General features: G+C 36.5%; 1 protein-coding gene across 1 annotated transcript; it reads right to left on the bottom strand.

Annotated features, from left to right (window-relative positions):
- Positions 1 to 12,586: 12,586 nt before the first annotated feature.
- On the bottom strand, positions 12,587 to 18,432 carry LOC106177292 (uncharacterized). The gene is made up of 8 exons (XM_087018444.1): positions 18,341 to 18,432; positions 15,662 to 16,015; positions 15,077 to 15,400; positions 14,488 to 14,748; positions 13,890 to 14,012; positions 13,637 to 13,713; positions 13,295 to 13,411; positions 12,587 to 13,072 (listed from the first exon to the last, which is right to left on the bottom strand). Exons 1-8 carry the CDS (start codon positions 18,402 to 18,404, stop codon positions 13,007 to 13,009), a joined length of 1,386 nt encoding a protein of 461 aa, XP_086874570.1. The 5' UTR covers positions 18,405 to 18,432; the 3' UTR covers positions 12,587 to 13,006.
- Between the last annotated feature and the right edge of the window lie 1,213 nt (positions 18,433 to 19,645).

Genomic DNA, 19,645 nt, shown 5'->3' with positions numbered 1-19,645 from the left:
ATGTGACGTGTAAAAGGGAAACTTGATCTGCATTCTAGGAAGATAAAAGCGAAGCCCGCACTTTAGGTTAAACACTTACTTACTTACTTACACACTTGCTCACTTATACTTACGCTTACACTTGGACACTCAGACACCTAGGCACTTAGACTCTATTTGTTAAAGTAGTCTCTTAGAAGCGCCGTTGTCGCACATATACTATCGGAGCAGATCTGATCAATAGGAAACGAAAGAGTAATTCAGAAGGCGTACTCAGTTGTACCTCTCATCTGTGATCCAATAAAACCCGCTTACCCGGATTGAGAAAGATCAGGACTTTGTTGTTCTTTTCCTACCTAATATACCCCCGTGTCACGGATCCCGAAGGACGGTAACGCGTCGTAAATAAAAAGGGAAGAGAAAATCCACAATTAAAACACCCGTGACAGGGCTGTTGGAGACGAGAAGCAGCCTGCTCGAACGCGTTGTGTCCTTCCTTGCAGTAACGTGTGATTATTTAAAATAGGCCTATTAAGTAATAATCCAAATAACAAATAACGTTTTCACGACGTTATCAGCTGGTTACATGATGGTGATGGTATAGAATAACGTCATGGTAACGTTATGGTCGTTTTTAACTCCATGCAAAATGATGCCCTTGCAGTTTTATAAGCGTTTTATAACATTCTGGAAAAACATTATTTAATGTTTTGAAAACTTTTTTTATTAATCACCAAAACACGTCTTATGCTGTATGAACTACAGTTAGCGGTTAATTCCAAAATGGGCTTGGGTTAGTCGGCGACTAGAGCGGTGTGATTTGAAAAATATTCGGACTATCGTTACCATGTGATGAAAGCTTAAATAAACCATTATAATGAATACCCCACCATCATCCTGATGTCCTATTGTTCATTACTTCCGGAAAAATAAATGAACATCAATACCTTTACGCATTTTATCAAAATATGAAAAAAATGTTTTAAAGTAAAAGTGATAGTTGTTTCGTGTCTTTAGTAAACTAGTGAATTTTCCTAACTTGTTTTTCAGAAATATATTCCAATTAACTTCTTCGCACGGTCAGCTAACACAAGGATGAATAAGTCCCGCTGTAAAGATGATGGTGTGAATCAACTATGTTGACCGTTCACGGTACCCTGTTATAGATAGTGATAGCTATAGCAGTTAAAGGTGACCGTGACTTCGCGCGCGCGCGCGTGTGTGTGAGAGAGAGAGAGAGAGAGAGAGAGAGAGTGACTGAAATAATTGAAAACGTTACAACTTTAAAGTTAAACAAATACACCCTACATTTATTAGGCGTCAAGCACGTCAAAGCGTGTAACATGTTAATAGGCTAAACGTGCTTAGGTGCTAAACGCGTGGAAAAAATGAGACAAAACAGGCGCTTAGAAATGTGTCTCAGAGCTAAACACTGTTTTTACAGTGTATCAAACATTTATAAAATTTTATTAAAATGTGGAAGTTTCTAAAACAATTTGGTCATGCAATCACCACTATGACAAAGCCACATACCAGATTTACCTATCGACCGTTTCGTCTGTTAATTCACTCAAACAGCCTTGGACACAACTAAATTGCCTGTACAGGTGAAGGTGAACAGGCAATTTATTGTATCAAAATTTTAGTTTTAGAAAGATTTTTTTTTCGCTCTGATCACCAATCTTTCATTAAACTTGAATTCTAACAGTCTCCTTTAAAAAAAAAAAGGCATGGGAAGCGAGAAGGCGCATTGTATAATTTTTCTAGTATGTCTCGTGAGAGGATGCGAAGCGTTACGCGTTGTAATGATTATCAAAACAATCAAATTGAAACAAAAAAAATACAAATCTATACAGTATTTTATTCTACAATAATTCAAAAATGTGTACATCTATTAACACATCTACGTGTTTTAATATCGTGGGCGCTAAAAAAGCACATAACAAAAGTGAAAAATCCAAGGTCTTTGAAACTAAAATGCGCTGATGTGTACCAGTAGACTTATCACGTCATGTAGTGGTACCTGCTCGGCTTGGCGAACGAGTTAGCGGTGTTTTCTACCAAGAAAATTCTGAACAATGTTCTAACATGACATTTGGATTAAACCCAAATCTGGCACTTTTGAATAAGGGTCCCACAAAAAAATTAAATAAATAAATAAATAAATAATGATAATAAATAACGATCTACCGAATATGTTTGTTGTTGGGCGTAAATACAAATAAATCTTCACATAGTCCGGAATTCAGCATTTTTCACCCTCTCCAATCTCCGCAACGTTGACATACACGTCCTCTCTGAAGTCTGATATATTCACATATAACTCTTCACTGGTTGCCAAAGGCTGCAAGATTTGTACAAGGTCTTCTGCCTGCCAACATTTCTACATTATTGTAGTATAAGTATAATGTATTGAATATATCTTTATATATAACTGACTAAAAGAGGATTAAAGAGCTTACTATGAAAAGGGCAGCTTAAGCATTAATGTACTTCACTTTCATGATTATGGAATGTATTAATTTTTAATAGTTTTATGAAAAAAATAATTATAATAAATTAGATTGAGAAAATGGAAAAAGACGGCATTTTTGTCATTAATACGACACATTTTCTAAACTAAAGAGTTTTTCCTTATCTATTCAGATAATTCAGGAATAACACTCATGTTATGAGATAATACTTTTACATAAAAAGGGAGCAGGGAGAATTTATTAACTCGAGTAACAGCAGCGTATAGAGTTATAAACTGTGATATTGATTCCAAACAGATCTACCTCATCTAAACCTAATCGTCATAGTTTAACGCCTATTTAAACACAACTAGAAGTCGATGAATTATTCTGAAAGAGGCTTTATCATTTAAAAAGGTTAGATACATATCAAGATACATATCAAGTCAACTTTTTGTCACAAAAGCCAACCAAATGCCAGCATATAGTTTCAAGTAGTATAACTAATAGAATTACCAAAAGGCATTGTTTAATTTTACCTAAATATGATGTTTGAACGGATTTTTCTACCAGCATTCTATGCTATATAATAGTGGGGCAGAAAAGTAGGTTAAATTTTTGACCAAAAATTTTAAGAAAGGAGCAGTCTTAAGCTCTTTTAGGACTGATCGAGTGATCCATTCAATTTATCCTTTGCATGTCAAATTTATACGAGTCGTATAAGAAACTAGTAGAAGCGGTTTATATATGTTACTGAAAATCCACGTTCCACCGATGCTCGGTTGGTATGTACCTTTAAATAATATATTGTTAAATGAAACGTAATTTTGGGCACATATCTCCTAAACCAAAATTAAAAACAATTGCTGGCACCAGATCGTAGTTTACAACAGTCTGGGACCATGCTTAATTTTATGATGTAATGTAACTCAGTACTATCTGACAAGTACAAAGTACTCAGTACAAAAGAGTGTAGGATCGCTTGAATGGCGAAAATTGCGATACTTTCTGTGGACTTGTCTTTCAAAAGAGTTGCTGCGTCCACTGACAGCACGAAAATAAACTTTACAGAGAAATGTTGTTACTTGGTAAGGAATCGTAGTTATTTGCATTTCTCCAACTTGATGTACTCATTCTTCATTATTGTTTTCTCACTGCTGAACTTCTTAAAACCCGTAAAAGCACAGGAAAATGTAGCCGTATGAATGTATTTTCTTCACTCGTGTTCGTCTTTTGTTTTGTCACGTGGGCGTCATCTTACTCTCTCATTCCCATTGGTCATCTTTCCCGCCTTTCGTCGCTTATAAATATCGTCGCCGCCTTTTTCTGTCATTCTTCTATTGTCTCATCGCTCTTTATATATTTACAGGTACGTGGTCAATAGTTTAATTCTTTTATGAATATTATCATTATTATTATTATTATACTTATTATATATTAAGATTATAGCTATTAATAACATTATTATGATGATCGCACATTCTTCTATTGTCTCATCGCTCTTTATATATTTACAGCAAGATGGTATGGAATAAATAAGAACAAAGAGAAATAGACTTTGTTGTGAACCGTTGCATATGGCGCTGCGAGCAGGGTATTCTAACCAATTCACTAATGTTCAACCTTGTGTATCCACATCCTAAGAGAGCGTGAGCCAGAGCGTATCGATTGAAGTTGTTAGTTCATAACGCAAGAAACGTTAGGTCTACTCTTATATGGATGCTACCACTATAACTGATATGTGTGAGGCCATTACACCCGAATGAGTGATGTTTTCATGCAGAACACCATGAAATCAAGCCACGCTGGCCATGATCTAGCCACTCATCATTTGTGAGGATAAGATCAGTGTTTTTTTTACACATTTTACTCACTCATCCTACGCCATCTAAGCCTACTGCCGCTACTTTATATAGTGGTCGCTGATCAGTAAATCATGTAATACATTTGAGGATATGACGTTCAGACAACATCAAGGACCTAACTATACAATGTCTGGAAAAACAACACACAAACTGTGCGATCGGTGTGTTGTACATGTCCGTGTCTGGTGGGAATGAGTATCCGTTGTTTGAAGAGACGATTTGAATCTGGTGGAAGCGAATATCATCCAGGAGTATTGGTAGCCTTTGTTTGAGACTTTTTGATTTAATAACTTTTTCATGGATTCAGAAATGAAATGTTGGATCGACATGGGACAATCCATTCGCTATGTTATGGAATTCGCACCGGAGAAGCAGTCTTGATAATTGAGGCACCAACCTTGTATCCCAGGACAATATATACGTGAGTAAAAAGGCTTACAGAATCTAACATTCTAACTAGACTGTCTTAGTTCTTTGTGTGCATTGTTCACGTGTTGCGCTTGTGCTCACCCCGCTTATATGTAGCATGTATAACAAATAACAAGACAAGGTGACGTCGGTATTATGTACAACTGAACGTTATCAGTGTTCATATATATTGCAATACTTTTGCCAATTGTCCTGTTTGTTTATGAGCTATGTGGAATTAAACAATAACATGTATTAATAACGATCCTATCAGTCATATTTATGTGGTGTTGACATTTATGTTTGTGTATTTATAGATATTTTGTTTTCTATCAATTCAAACTCAAATTCAAATTCAAACGCAATTCATTCAGTTTCCTGGCATTTGTTTATACGTTTACCTGCTTATAGTATTACCTTTAGCCATTTGTGTTGTTGCTGTAAACTAATTTGTCTCTGTTATCTATAAGTATATTGGTTGAGAACGCATCTCTGTATTTGTCATATAGTTGGTGTTTTAACAAAAACATTACTTCATTGCTGTATCATAAGTTTTCTTTGTTATAGAAGTAACTTGGATACTCATTTGTCGTATTAAATCGCATATTATAGTAACATGTTCGGGACATTTATCAATTTTGGTGTCATTTAATAAATTCTAGATCCAGTCATCATATTTATTTTGATTAGGTGTACAGGTATGTAGATAATTTACTTTGAACTTGCAAATTTGTTTAGTTTTCACATTTTAGTGAAATTCCCTTGTCATAACAATTGTTTGTGGTGTTTATGTACATTAATTGAAGTGTGTGGTGTCATGTATGTTTTTGGAATGTCATAACTAACACCAAACCTTATACTTCTATATTTGTTGCATTGGGGAATAGAGACAGACATTGAATATTGTGCTCATTTATTTATTTAATTTTCATCTGATATCACTGAGTTATAGATTATCATTATTAATTTTTTTTCGGATTTCTATAGTATTAAAATATCTTAGTATTAATATCACTTACCTATTTTTGCAAATAACTTCATTTAATTTTTTATTAATTACAGTAAGTAAAGTGATTATAATTCTTATTGTTTCAATATAATTGGGGTTAAAGAGTTAAATATTTTCACCACGTAAAATAAGATCAGAGTCATCTGTTTTTTTTTTATCTTCACTATTTTTCTTATTTCATTTTCCATTTTATCATTTATCTCATATAGTGCTCATATCTTATCTCATATTTTCAGAAAGTCGGGTGTTACGTAATTGATTAAAATTAATTTTCATTCTTTCTCTAATTTTGATATTCAATCTATCGGTTTAAGCTTCATCATTTATCAATCTATCATTTGTCATATTTCATATTTTTCGAAGTTTGGGCTTTAAGTTATTAATTTTTTTTACATTGCAATCACTGTCATAATTTTATGTATCATCTGGCCTCATCTTATTTCATTTTTCTTGCTCGAGGCATTTTGCACTCACTTGATTTAACCTTTGATATATACCATTTTTAGTATCTCAAAGATAACGTTATAATGGCTTCTCTGTGTGGAAGGACTGTGTGGTTGAAAGGGTTAAACAAGAAGTGTGCAAGGAAAGATATTGAAAGGATGTTATACAAAGAAGGTTTTGAGTATGACCACATTGCATTTCAGGGAAGATGTGCTGCTTTAGTGTTATTTAAAGAGTGCATTTCCGCGGAACAATTCATTGACCACGCTGACGCGGGACTGTACATAAAAGGTACTAAAGTTAAGGCATCGTCTCCAGCGCCGACAGAGGAGATGTTTATGGCGAGATTATTCGGGTTTACAGGTGACGAAGAATTAACCAAAGCGCAGGAAGCTCCAAAGGCCTCGCAAAGGGGTACGCGACCTAAAAATTCGAGTGCTTGTTTACATGGTCCCAGATCGATATCTTCCGAGGATGACGGAGAAGTCGCGGTCTCAGATAAAATTTCGAATCTTCCGTATTCATGCACTGAAAAGACTGATGTTTCTATTCATTCTGTTGGACCTCCTAGAATTACCTTGTTTTCGGGAGAAAGCGGCAAGGGCGAAGTCACATATAATCAGTGGAGGTTTGAAGTGATAGCATTACTAGGTGATCGTGTTTTTTTCGAACCGATTATTTTACAAGCAATCCGTAAGTCAGTTCGAGGATCAGCAGCCGATGCTTTAATGCATTGCGGGGAAGGAGCTTCTGTCAATACAATATTGCAGAAGTTTGACAGTATTTTTGGAGACGTGGTACCCGTAGATGTTGCATGGGAAAAGTTTTACTCAGCAACCCAATACTCTAATGAAAAAGTTGTTAATTGGGCTTCTCGTTTAGAAGCATATTTTGATACAATTAGTAGGGTAGATCCGGAAGTTAGGGAAGGAAAAAAACGTGATAGAATTTTACGGTCGAAATTTTTCTCTGGATTGTTTTCAGTCAACGTTAAGCATGCATTGAGGCATCATTACCATTCCGGAGAAACTTTTCAGGAATTGATGGTAAGTGCAAGTGTGGCAGAATTAGAATTTTCAGGCTCCCGTGAAACTTCCTCATACCAAGGTAAGCCTCAGTCTGATGTTTCCGTAGACTTGATGAAAAAAGTAGATATGTTAGATTCTCGCATATCAGATTTAGAGCACTCTGATCCAAATGACAGTTCTCAACGGAAAAATCGTGTTTATGAAGACAAAGATGAAAATTTCTCTGTCTTAGAAATGAATAGGAAATTAGATTTGTTAGTGTCGGGCATGGAAAAAATCGGCCGTCGGGTAAGTGATTTGGAGGAAAAAATGAGTGAGTCACGGAACAGAAATGCAAAGCCAGTTGTTTGCTTTAAGTGTAATCAGGAAGGACATATTTCTTCCAGGTGCCCTTTAAACGCACAAGGGTCGTCGATTCCGGGGCCCAGACCCTCGACCCAGTAAAGCGGGCCACGATTATTGGTAAAGCAAATGAAACAAAGGTGTGTGTTGATGGTATAGCATGTAATGCGTTGATAGATACCGGTTCAATGGTTTCAACTGTATCAGAACATTTCGTGAAAGAGTGGTTAGGGAGAGAAATTATCCCTTTAAAAGATGTGTTGAATGTAGAATCGGCAGGGGGACAGATAGTACCTTATTTAGGATCTGTTGAAGCAACTGTGAGTTTGCCAACTTATCACGGCGTAAAAGAAATCCCGTGTATTTTACTAGTAGTCCCGAATAGTGGTGCTTACATACAAAAGGTGCCAGTGTGCATAGGCACTAATATTTTGTGTTATGGAAAGGGTCTGGATAATGAAAGAAAGAAAAGAGAGTTCCTTCCAGATTGTTGGGAATTGGCATACAAATCAATGGATGTTGGTAAAGTTGAAAGTAAGCTTTCAATTACAATCAATGCAGGCGAAACTAAAATAATCGATGGGATATGCAAAAGGGCAATTATAACGAACAGTACAAACGCAGTCTTGGAACCAAATGATCTTAGTCCATTGCCTGGGGGTTTGATAATGCGCCCTTCTTTAGTAAGTGTGAAAGGTAGGTCAAATGAAATACCTGTAGTTATTACAAATTTCTCAAAGAAGACTGTTACAATACCAAAAAAGTACATTTTGTGTAATGTCAATAGAGCGTGCAACGTTTCGTCCATGCTAAATGAAAGTGGAGATTCTACTAGTAGTTGTGACCATCTTCGTGTTCAGAATCAGTCATTGGGCGGAGATGACATGTTGGAGAGAACGCATTTAACTGATGCAGAACAAAGGCAAGTAGACCAATTGCTTTATGAATATAATGACATTTTTGCAAAGGGCGATACTGACATTGGTTCAACAAATTTGGTCAAACATAAAATTCGACTAACAGACCATACCCCATTCAAAGACAAGTACAGGAGGATTCCAGCAGGTATGTATGATGAAATTCGAAATCATTTGAGGGACATGTTAGATGCTGGCGTGATAGAAGAGTCTGAAAGTCCTTGGTCGTCAAATATAGTCACGGTAAGAAAGCCAGATGGCTCTTTAAGAATATGTGTTGACTACCGTAGATTAAATAGCAGAACTATCAAAGATGCATATGCCATGCCGCGGATAGAAGAAACATTGGATAATTTAGCTGGCTCATGTTGGTTTTCCTCACTTGATTTAAAATCGGGATATTGGCAAGTTCCCATGGAAGAAGAAGATAAAGAAAAAACAGCATTTACAGTTGGAAATCTAGGTTTGTTTCAATTCACAAAAATGGCGTTCGGTTTAACAAATGCACCTGCAACGTTTCAACGTCTGATGGAAAAGTGTTTGGGTGAGTTGACTCCATGGGATTGTTGTATATATCTCGATGACGTTATAGTTTTTTCAAAAACAGTAGAAGAACACCTGGAAAAACTTAAAAAGATATTTGAAAAATTACGAAAAGCTGGGTTGAAGTTGCATGGATCAAAATGCCGACTATTTCGAAAAAAATTAAAATTTTTAGGACACATAATATCAGAAAATGGTATTGAAGCTGATAATTCTAAATTGTCAGTTTTAGAGCAATGGCCCTTACCACAAACGTTACTTCAACTTCGTCAGTTTGTGGGATTTACGGGGTACTACAGAAAATTCATAAAAGGGTATAGTATGATAGCTAAACCTTTGACAGACATGTTAAGAGGTCATGATTTAAAAAGGGACAAGAAGGGGAGGTTTGTGAAGTTGAGTTGGGGGGAAAAAGAAAAAAAAATCCTTTGAGCAGTTAAAAAAATGTGTGATGTCCCCACCAGTATTAGGTTATGCTGATTACTCTCTTCCCTTTCAGTTACACACTGATGCCAGTAAAATTGGGCTTGGCGCAGTTCTGTATCAGAAACAGAATGATAAACTGAGACCTATAGCATTTGCCAGTAGGAGTCTTAAAAAATCGGAAACTAATTATCCAGCACACAAACTTGAATTTTTGGCATTAAAATGGGCCGTATCGGAAAAATTTTTCGATTATTTGTACGGTCACCAGTTCCAAGTTGTCACAGATAACAATCCACTTACATACGTATTGGGCAAAGCAAAGTTGGACGCTACAAGTCACAGGTGGGTTGCTGAACTAAGCAATTTTGATTTCTCAATCAAATATCAATGTGGCAGTAGAAATGTAGATGCAGATGCCTTGTCTAGAATCCAATGGCCTGATAAAGGTGAGTGCATTAGCTCAGATAGTGTTCACGCCATTTTGGAAAGTCCTGGGCAGGAAGGTTTTATCGAAACTATTTCAATGTCGCAAAAGGTAGTTGATGTGATACAGGGATATGATGTTGAGCGTTCTTTAGATTGGATTAAGGAGCAGTCAGAAGATGAAGAGATAACGAACGTTATTTCTTGTTTAAAAGGTGAGTTGCAGGTTTCAGACGTGACTAGTGAATATAGAAAAGAGTGGAAGAATTTGATTATAAGAAATGGTGTTTTGTACAGAGAAAGAAAGTTAGAAGGAAAGACAAGTTGGCAACTTGTATTACCGAAGCATCGGCGGAATGAAGCTATAAAGATGTGTCATGATGATATGGCGCATGTTGGTAGAGACAGAACGATAGAGTTGATCAGAGATCGATTTTTTTGGAATAAAATGTATTCCGATGTTGCAAATTATGTGGCTACTTGTGACAGATGTGTACAAAGAAAATCAATTTCAGATAAGGCACCTTTAGTCAGTATGAGTTCATCACAGCCAATGGAAATGTTATGTATTGACTATTTGACCGTAGAAGATAATAAAGGTGGTATTGCCAATGTGTTAGTTGTGACAGACCATTTTTCCAGGTATGCATTGGCATATCCTGCTAAAAATCAGACTGCGTACACTACGGCAAAGTTGTTGTATGAAAACGTGATTGTTCATTATGGTTTTCCGGCAAAAATACATAGCGATCAAGGAAGAAATTTTGAGAGTAGCACAATTAAACATTTGTGCGAAATAGGAGGAGTGACTAAAACTAGAACCACGCCTTACCGGCCCCAGGGTAATGGTACGTGTGAACGATTTAATCGAACATTGCTAAATATGATTGGTACTTTAGGTCAAGATAAAAAATCGGACTGGAAAAAGTACATTCAAAGTTTAGTTCACGCGTACAATTGTACAAAGAATGATGCAACCGGATATTCTCCGTATTTTCTAATGTTTGGTAGAAACCCTAGACTGCCTGTAGATTTGACTTTTGGTCTAGATGAACAGAGTGGGAATACAGAGCACTCAGATTACATTAGAAAATTAAAAAGACGATTGCAATATGCTTATGAATTAGCTTTTAAGAATTCTGTAGATCTTAAAAGGAATAACAAAGAACGGTTTGATAAAATGACGAGAGGAGCTGTCCTCCAGCAAGGAGATAGAGTATTGATCAGAAACTTGGGGTTAAATGGAGAATAAGTTGGCCGATAGATGGAAACCTGAAGTATATGTGGTTGTAGAACAACCAAATAAAGATATACCGGTATACAAAATTAAAGAAGAAGGAGTCAAAAGTGGAACATTGAAAGTTGTTCACAGAAATCACTTACTTCCTTTACCTGTCGGAGGATTGAGGAAGAGTAGTGAGACAAAAGCGCAAGTTGAAGATCCCTCCATTCCAAGGAGGTCTAAAAGGGAGAAGAGGATTCCAGAAAAATATCAAGGCTAACTTAAAGCTTTGATTAATTTAGTGTCATATTTTAATAAAAACTAGATCATTGTTGTATAGTGTTATTATTATTTGTGGAGTGAATGAAATGTACGGAGACATTTCTTTGAGAAGGGGGGTGAATGTAGCCGTATGAATGTATTTTCTTCACTCGTGGTCGTCTTTTGTTTTGTCACGTGGGCGTCATCTTACTCTCTCATTCCCATTGGTCATCTTTCCCGCCTTTCGTCGCTTATAAATATCGTCGCCGCCTTTTTCTGTCATTCTTCTATTGTCTCATCGCTCTTTATATATTTACAGGTACGTGGTCAATAGTTTAATTCTTTTACGAATATTATCATTATTATTATTATTATACTTATTATATATTAAGATTATAGCTATTAATAACATTATTATGATGATCGCACATTCTTCTATTGTCTCATCGCTCTTTATATATTTACAGCAAGATGGTATGGAATAAATAAGAACAAAGAGAAATAGACTTTGTTGTGAACCGTTGCAAAAACATCACCAAAGAAATACATATTGATTGCAAAGCTAATAAGGTCCTTCAGGTTTTAACCAAAAAGATTTAAAAAAACATTTATTGATAAAAGCGAGATTGTATTGTGAAGACATCTAAGAAATGTCCTCATCAAAGACAAGGGTATAATTTTAGGTCGAGTAAACACAAATCTGAAAAATAGAAAAGATTCATGCTAGGTTTTATTTCTGGATCATTGATTCAACTGAGATTCTACCTGTAGACAGCAGGAAAAGCCTAGATACATGCCGAGTAGGTCATGTAGAAAAAAATAAGTTTTTCTGTTGAAAAGTAATCCTACAGAACCCTTTTAGTCTCAATTCAGGTGCCGTAAGCCTTCCGTGCGATCGATACGTTGTTGGCACAGCCCCCTAGGATTTTCCTCCATGTGGTAAGAATAAGGAAACTGTGAAAAATACTAAATTTTAAGGGAAAGAGACCAACATTAAGTTCAACGGCAAGTCCACCGAACATGTACAATTACCGCAAGTCCACTGAACAATGCCCTCACGGGAACTGTGCAATGCCATCTATCATAATGATACGGCCTACGAGTTTACGATTTTTAAATTTTGTCAGAAGTTTGAGCTTGAAAAATTCATAGAGGCTACGGAGGCCGTGTATCTTTCACTGTGTTTCTTTCACTGTGTATCTTTCACTCCGTAGTACACTCGACACTGTATTTGATTAATATAACCCTCGATAATGTCATGAAATAAATAATATGAAAGCGAATGAGAGTGTCAATAAACTTAAAATGTGAGTGATAATACCTACAGCTATTTTACCGTAAATATAATTCCTTTCTCACACAAATTAAGAACAGGCATCCCCCAAAATACTTTTGGACATTGGTCGAACAAGGACTATTTTTAGCGTTTGAGCTCATATAAGCAGTTCTTGTTTTCGACAAAATCACTATCAAAATACACTGTATTTTCGTTGAATTGTTAGCTTGGTGGTTTGGACAGATCGGAACCCGTTTTAATGTCAGCTGTTAACAACAGCGCTATGATATCTAACACATTAGTTTTCTTTCTAATTCTGTTCGTTGTCCAACCGAGGAATTGACGTTCTTTGGTCCAGTGAAGATGATGTAGATGTTGCGTTCGTTTACTGTCCTGGGAACTTCTGCTAGTTATTTTCTTGGTGGCGTATTGAATGACGTCATCTTTCCTTTAAGTGCTGCGTAAGTGTGATCCGGCTGAAATAAACGTGTGGATAAAGAATGAAATATTTTTGCAAGACGCAAGGTGTTTCATGGCAGCTTACTGTCAAATAATAAAAGACCCAAATATACCGCGTGTATTTCTCTGTCCAATAAACGCCAGGAGTCCAACAATAGGACAAAGAGCAAAATACCAGATGAATTCAATTTTTTTGGCTGTGCAATACAAAGAAAACACGTGGATTCCATCTACTTTACCTCATTAACATCTGGTTTTCTTTCTAGCACGGCGTATTCATTATTGTCTTCCGTAAAATCCACTTCAACAGTGTCTGCAGATTGTCTATTTTTCCAAAATCTATGCAGAATACCTCTCTACAATAGGAAAACGTCAATGTCACATGTACAATGTACATCCAGTGTATAACAAAATGTGCACACTAGTCTGTAATTTATTCATTTATCTTCTCTTCAATATATTTTAAAAGATCATTGCGTTTATGAAATTTTGACTTTTGAATCATCATAAAATAACTAGTGTAATTTCTTACCAGAGGACTAAAGTGAAATAAAAACATAACTGTAATTTTTTCTACTCACATGATACAGAACAAATAAAGCAACCGCGACGACAAGTGTTATTATCACTGCTGCCACAACTGCGCCAACCAACACGCCTAAGAGATGCAAAATTATAAAATAAAAAGGCACATTAACGCAAAACAACATCAAATTGAACAACACAACGAAAAGAACATTTTGCATCTAAGTACTCCAAATACGTTTTAAAATATTTGATCCGCTAAATGTGGGGTCAAAGATTAAACACATTTCCATTCAGCCCGCCCATTACCTGTGCTATGTAGAACCTCGCCTCCTGTAAGTGTGTGAGTTGTTGACGATGCTACTGCTACTGGTGTCGTTGATGTTGTCCTTGATGTTGTCGTGGATGTTGTTGTTGTTGTAGTAATTTTCTCTATCAAGCATAGGACAACAAAATCATCACATTTGCTCTTTAAAAAGGAAAGGAAATTTCAGCACTTTTCCCTTAATAAAAAAGGTATGTCCTAGCTGTCTGCAACCGTTTAAACAATTGTTACCATGCTCAAAACGTATTCTGAATTCTAAATTTCTAGACTTACATGGGGGCCGTGGATTTTACTCGTGGCAGATTTTTTTAGTTGTGGAACATTTCACGGTGTGATAAAGGTATGAGCACCTTGGTGACTGGGAAGACCTTGTCTGGATGCCTGGTAACAATGCTTATCTTTGCTCTGCTTTGTGTTTTATCTCTAAATGCAACAGATGGAGATAACAGCATTAGGGGTCCCTTGAATTTCTGTTTATCAACGAACCCCTTCTAAAACACAAATACCAATAACGAAAACATGGAGATATTTCATACAGCGTGGCCAACTTTTCCACGATTTCAATTTTGATATAGCACCTACCTTCTACTGTCACTTTGACACCTGTTGAAAATGGTGTTGTCGTCAAACTGTTGGTGGCAAAGCAAGTATACCAATACGTTCCAGTATTGGACAGTGTCAGCATAAGTTGAGAGCCAGTACAGTTGGTATTATCTGGACTGGTCCATACATAGTTTGGACTTGGATTGCCTCTTGCCTGACAGTTGAGAGTAAAAGTTGTTCCCTGCTCAACTGTAAATGTACCAGTGGATGATGTCACCCTTGGCACCTGTGGTACTGGGTCTGAAATGAAATGATGAAAATAGTCAAGTAAAATAAATGCCAAATGTGGAAAGACAAAGATTCATCGTTCTACTTTTGTATAGAGAAAGTGAAAATACAGCAAATAATTACAAATCAAAACCATTCTTGGAACTTAGCTTAAACAGAAAAGATGTCAAACAATGCATTATTAAGAACTCTTTTATAAACGTCTTTCTGGGTAACATGAATGGATAAATTAAATGCAAATAAAATCTTTTGGCAACTGAACAAAATTGGCGATGAAAAGGGTTTCTATAAATTTATCTGAGAACACTATTGCCATAATTCTTCACCATAGGATACTTACATTGTACATCCAGTGTATACCTTCCTTGCTTTGAGGAGTCTCCAGTCACTGCAGAGTTTGGTTCAACAACACATGTATACATAACCCCATCATCCAGGTATGTCGGTGTAATACTCAGACTACTAACTCCATTATATGTACAACCATCACTATTTATACTTGTCTGCTGAGTAAATCCAGTGGTGATTTCTTGAGAGCCTTTGTACCACTTCATGATGCCTGGTGGTCGCCCAATATTACTGGCTGTACAAGTCAGGGAGGCATTCTGGCCTGCTTGCAACTGACTTGATGAGGATATGGTTGTGATATTATTTCCCAAGAAATCTAGAGAATAAGTTATCATATTACCATAATGAACAGCACATGGCATACACATTGTAAATACATGTAGAAATTATTTTAACCAACTTTCAATCATTCAAGTTTCACAAAAAAGAAGTGTAAATCATACAACAGAACATACTTCGATACACTCATGGATATTTACTTTTGCAAAAAAAAAAAAAAATGATAATCAATACCAATTTAATTTACTTCAAACCTTAAGGAATTTGAAATGAAAACATGTTTCTATTTTGCACTTACTAAATAGATCAACACTGAAACTCGCTGTTCCACTATCGTCTTGTAGTGCATAGGTGGTAACATCACATGAATACTCTGCTATATCACCTGGACACTGTAATACTGTTAATGTTATTGATGCACTGGTACTTGAGGAGGTTAGAGTGCCCAGTGCCACACGGTCCTCAATACTTGCTTCTGGATATATTGGTGTAAAGTTAGGTGTGATAGCAGCCGCTATTATTGTAGAACCTTGTCTCCAGTTCACTCTTAGAAGATCAACGCCAGCTGGTGTTGTCCATTGACATGTCAACGTGGTCTGTGATCCTGCTTGAACGTAAGTGTGTCCGGATGTTGTCACGTCAAAAGAAAGCACTACAGTGTACAAGAAAATTATTTTGTTGTTTAAAATCTAGACAAAATACTGCGGCCTATCCTCGAGCTCGATATTAAAACGCGTTTTTGGATGAGACTGAACAATAATGATTAATAATGTGCACCTAGCGAAATCTGGAGTAGGCCTGTGCATCAAGTGTGCATGTCGGTTTTACATTAGAATTGCAGGCTCAAATCGATATAAATGGTTAAACCAAAAAATCATGTCTGCATAAGTTCATGATAAACCCATGCACAGAAGCTCACTCGAATAAAACATTGGTCTGAAACATTTACCGCGTCTTTCCTGTTACAAAACAGACCCTATAGTTCAGACCATTGGTCTGCCAATGATTTATCTTTTGTTAAAGGAGACTATAATGGCGATCTTAAAGTTAAGACCAAGCTTTACATGTAGTAAAACGGGATTCATGTATAACAACAAGTCCCCTTGCTTGTGAGTTGTTAATACTTTTCACCGAAAACCATTTATTAGAACGACTTTCAGATTTTTTTAGAAGGAAGTTCATTTAAATACCCTGTTTGTAGTGTTAGCATTACAAATGCCCTGTAATTTTTTTTTTTTTTTTTTTTTTTTTTTTTTTGGAATAAATTCACTTTTAAAATGTCTAGACTAAGTGTGCAGATACACTAAAATCCAGTACAAAAAATACTTTTTTAATTTCTATGCATTTTACTCGATAAAACTGAGTAGCGGAGTCAACTTTGCAGACAACACTACAGTATTGCTCACCTCTGACAATTTTAAAAATAACGTTGCAACAACAATACCAGCAAAAGCATTGACCGAAATATTACAAGATTTATTAAAATATTTTCTATCATTATTTTGTCAATTAACAGCACATTATCTACATCTGATTATTCTGATAGATATTAAGTGTTGGCATTAAAAAATGGACGGTGTCGTTTTGTCCAGTTTCCATCAGAATTAGCGTTGTGACATACATGGCAAGGGTCGAAGTAGCCCTTGAAAAAGGGGACGGACTTGCCACAAAGGGACCTTTTTTGTTAAGCACGTGCACGCTTGCATAATATTCACAAGATTTATTCGAAGTAAAAGTTTGTCACAGTAAAGGCCAAAAATCCTGAATAACCCTTTAGCGGCTGGGCTTTATGATCTCTCTTCTTTTGATAACGCGATCCTTAAAACTGTTACAGAGATTCCAATACTCTGTCTTAAACTCTGCCCTCAGAGAAGAATGAGATGGCTATATGTTGTAATTTCAACAGATTATGTGTGAGATAATACACTGTCACCCGAGCGATATATGCCATAACACCTCGAGCGTCAGCGAGAGGTGTTCATGGCATATATCGCGAGAGGGTGACAGTGTATTATTTGACATACATACCGAGAAAAAATACAGTCATTTCATCCTAAAACACCCCTAAAACCGAATAAAGTGACCCTATATCACGCTCTAGAGATGTTATATGAAATAAACTCGTCCACGTGCGCTGGCCACCTCCCACCAAATTCTTACGTAATGTCTGACCAATTTGTTCAATTTTTGCTAAATACTTGTCATGGACGTTCAACTGGCGTGAAAAGTATTGAAGCAATCGTCGACACCGACCGTGCGCTTCTCAGTTGAGCCACACCTAGCTGGGCCTGCTGAAGAAGGCAAAACCTCTACTTTTAAGTGACATTTCTGATAAACAAGGAGCGTCGGACGGGTATATAGTCAAACTAATTTTTCACAAATGCAAAGGAGAAAGAAATTTACTTTTTGGTGATATTTCTGACGACGAGGCGGTGACGGAATATGGTCAAAATCAAACTCGATCTTCACTGAAGCTTGTCTAAATTAACAGGCTTCAGTGATCATCATAACGCCACGGTCACATAACATCCCTAGGTATGTATATATTTTGCTTTACTCAAAGTTACATGGTACAAGCATGGTCATATCTAAACTTCAATCCAAACCTCTCCTTTTAATTAGTATTTAAGTTCACAGCTTTTACGTTAAACTTCATCAATTCAAATACCAATCAGTTAATCATAAACTGATTGGTTCACTCAAATTCAAGTTCGCCCCCGGAAGGTGGACACACAAGGGCCCATTCAATACACATTTAAAAGATTACCTGGCTGGAGACAAAGGACAGTAACGGTTTAACTTCGAGTTAACTTGCGACCAGTGAACATCACACTGTGGAGGAGTTGCACAATCTTGAGCGTTCCCAGTAAACCTAATAAACCGCACCCCAGGATGTTCAGCAGTAGTTTGTTCAGCAGTATCGGTTAGTTTCTAGTGCAGTTAAAGTATCTTACTCATATTTTCAGGTAATTCTTACCTTGATGGCAGCAAACCAGGTAAACCCACAGTGCCCGCACAATATTATATAGTTTGTCGCCCATTTTGAACGCTGCTGACCTCAACTTTGTCCCCGAGCTACATTACTTCCGTGTTTAACTATTCATCTAACAACAGCGTGCTTGTTTAGAAAAAAATGTACATGAGGTTATCGTTGTGACACTTGATGTAAAAATAAGGACAGTGAAACCGTGATAGTGAACTGGTTTTAATATTAACGTTAATGTTATTTTCAAACTCAAAGTCTGGTTGTCTGGTTACAATGCATATCTTTGCTCTGCTTTTGTTTGTGCCCACCTTGCCGGGGAGGACTTGGATTTGTATTCATCAATCAGTTATTGATTTACCTGATTGACATTTTAATTGATAGCGTTAAGCACAAAAATCTGTGAACTTAGAGGGGATGGATCAATTTGGATGGATCAAGATTGTATTATGTAACTGTTAGTTTGACAAAATATATTCTGCTGGCGTTACAACATGGAGTCGTTTTATTCTTTTCTGTGTGCAGAGCCTGGGAATCTCCTTAGCAGTTTAACAGATTGCGTTATCTAAAGCTGAGCCCATTGTGCCCAACTCCAGGGTTTTTACTTTAAGTGGCGTATTTAATGCATAGCATGGGGTCCAAGGTGGTAAAAAAGGATTCCCAATGTAGTGAAAAAGGACCCTCACATAACGAATGCAGTACCTTGCATGTAAATCTCACCTTGATGGCAACAAACCAGGTAAACCCACAGTGCCCTCACAATATTATGTAGTTTGTCGCCCATTTTGAACGCTGCTTGTCAACTGAGCTTCACTTTGTCCTCGAACTGTACTATTGTTTTATTACTCTCCTACAGCGTGATTGTTTAGAAAAAATATTGATAAGGTTTGACATGAAGTCAAGTGTCACACTTAGCTTATCTTTATGACTTTTGGTGAAGGTAATTTAGGACGGTGAAATAGAACTATGTTGATACGAACGTAAAAGTTTTTTCTCAAATTCACAATACACCTCAAGCTCGACAATCAACTGGATTGGTTTTTTTTTACAGAGTTTTGTCTTTGTTTGTGAATTTTTGCTTTTCCACAAAGTGGTCTATTTTAAAAAGTCGGTTTGCATCTCCTTGGATATTAACACCAGCCCGGTTTTTAATTTGCTGTAACAGAAAGCATCCGAGATAGCCTAAAACAAAGTTAGATATCATCATAAAAAATTACCTCAGCCATCACTACTCACTATAAAGTCATTTGACGAGATGTGCGTTTCCTTTTATGGTTTTTGTCTGTTTTACATTGACGG

Source organism: Lingula anatina, chromosome 7 (assembly GCF_051362555.1).
Source record: "Lingula anatina isolate TDL-2025a chromosome 7, LinAna3.0, whole genome shotgun sequence".
Lineage (NCBI taxonomy): Eukaryota > Metazoa > Brachiopoda > Lingulata > Lingulida > Lingulidae > Lingula > Lingula anatina.
The sequence above is the reverse complement of the archived record's forward strand: the minus strand, read 5'-3'. Positions and strand labels throughout refer to the sequence as shown.

Coding starts and splice junctions, on each gene's coding strand:
- LOC106177292 (XM_087018444.1), bottom strand. CDS start 18,404: ATGGGCGACAAACTATATAATATTGTGCGGGCACTGTGGGTTTACCTG. Junction 13,714..13,889: donor CGAGGTTCTACATAGCACAG/GTAATGGGCGGG, acceptor TGCATCTCTTAG/GCGTGTTGGTTGGCGCAGTT. Junction 13,412..13,636: donor CTTTATTTGTTCTGTATCAT/GTGAGTAGAAAA, acceptor TTCCTATTGTAG/AGAGGTATTCTGCATAGATT.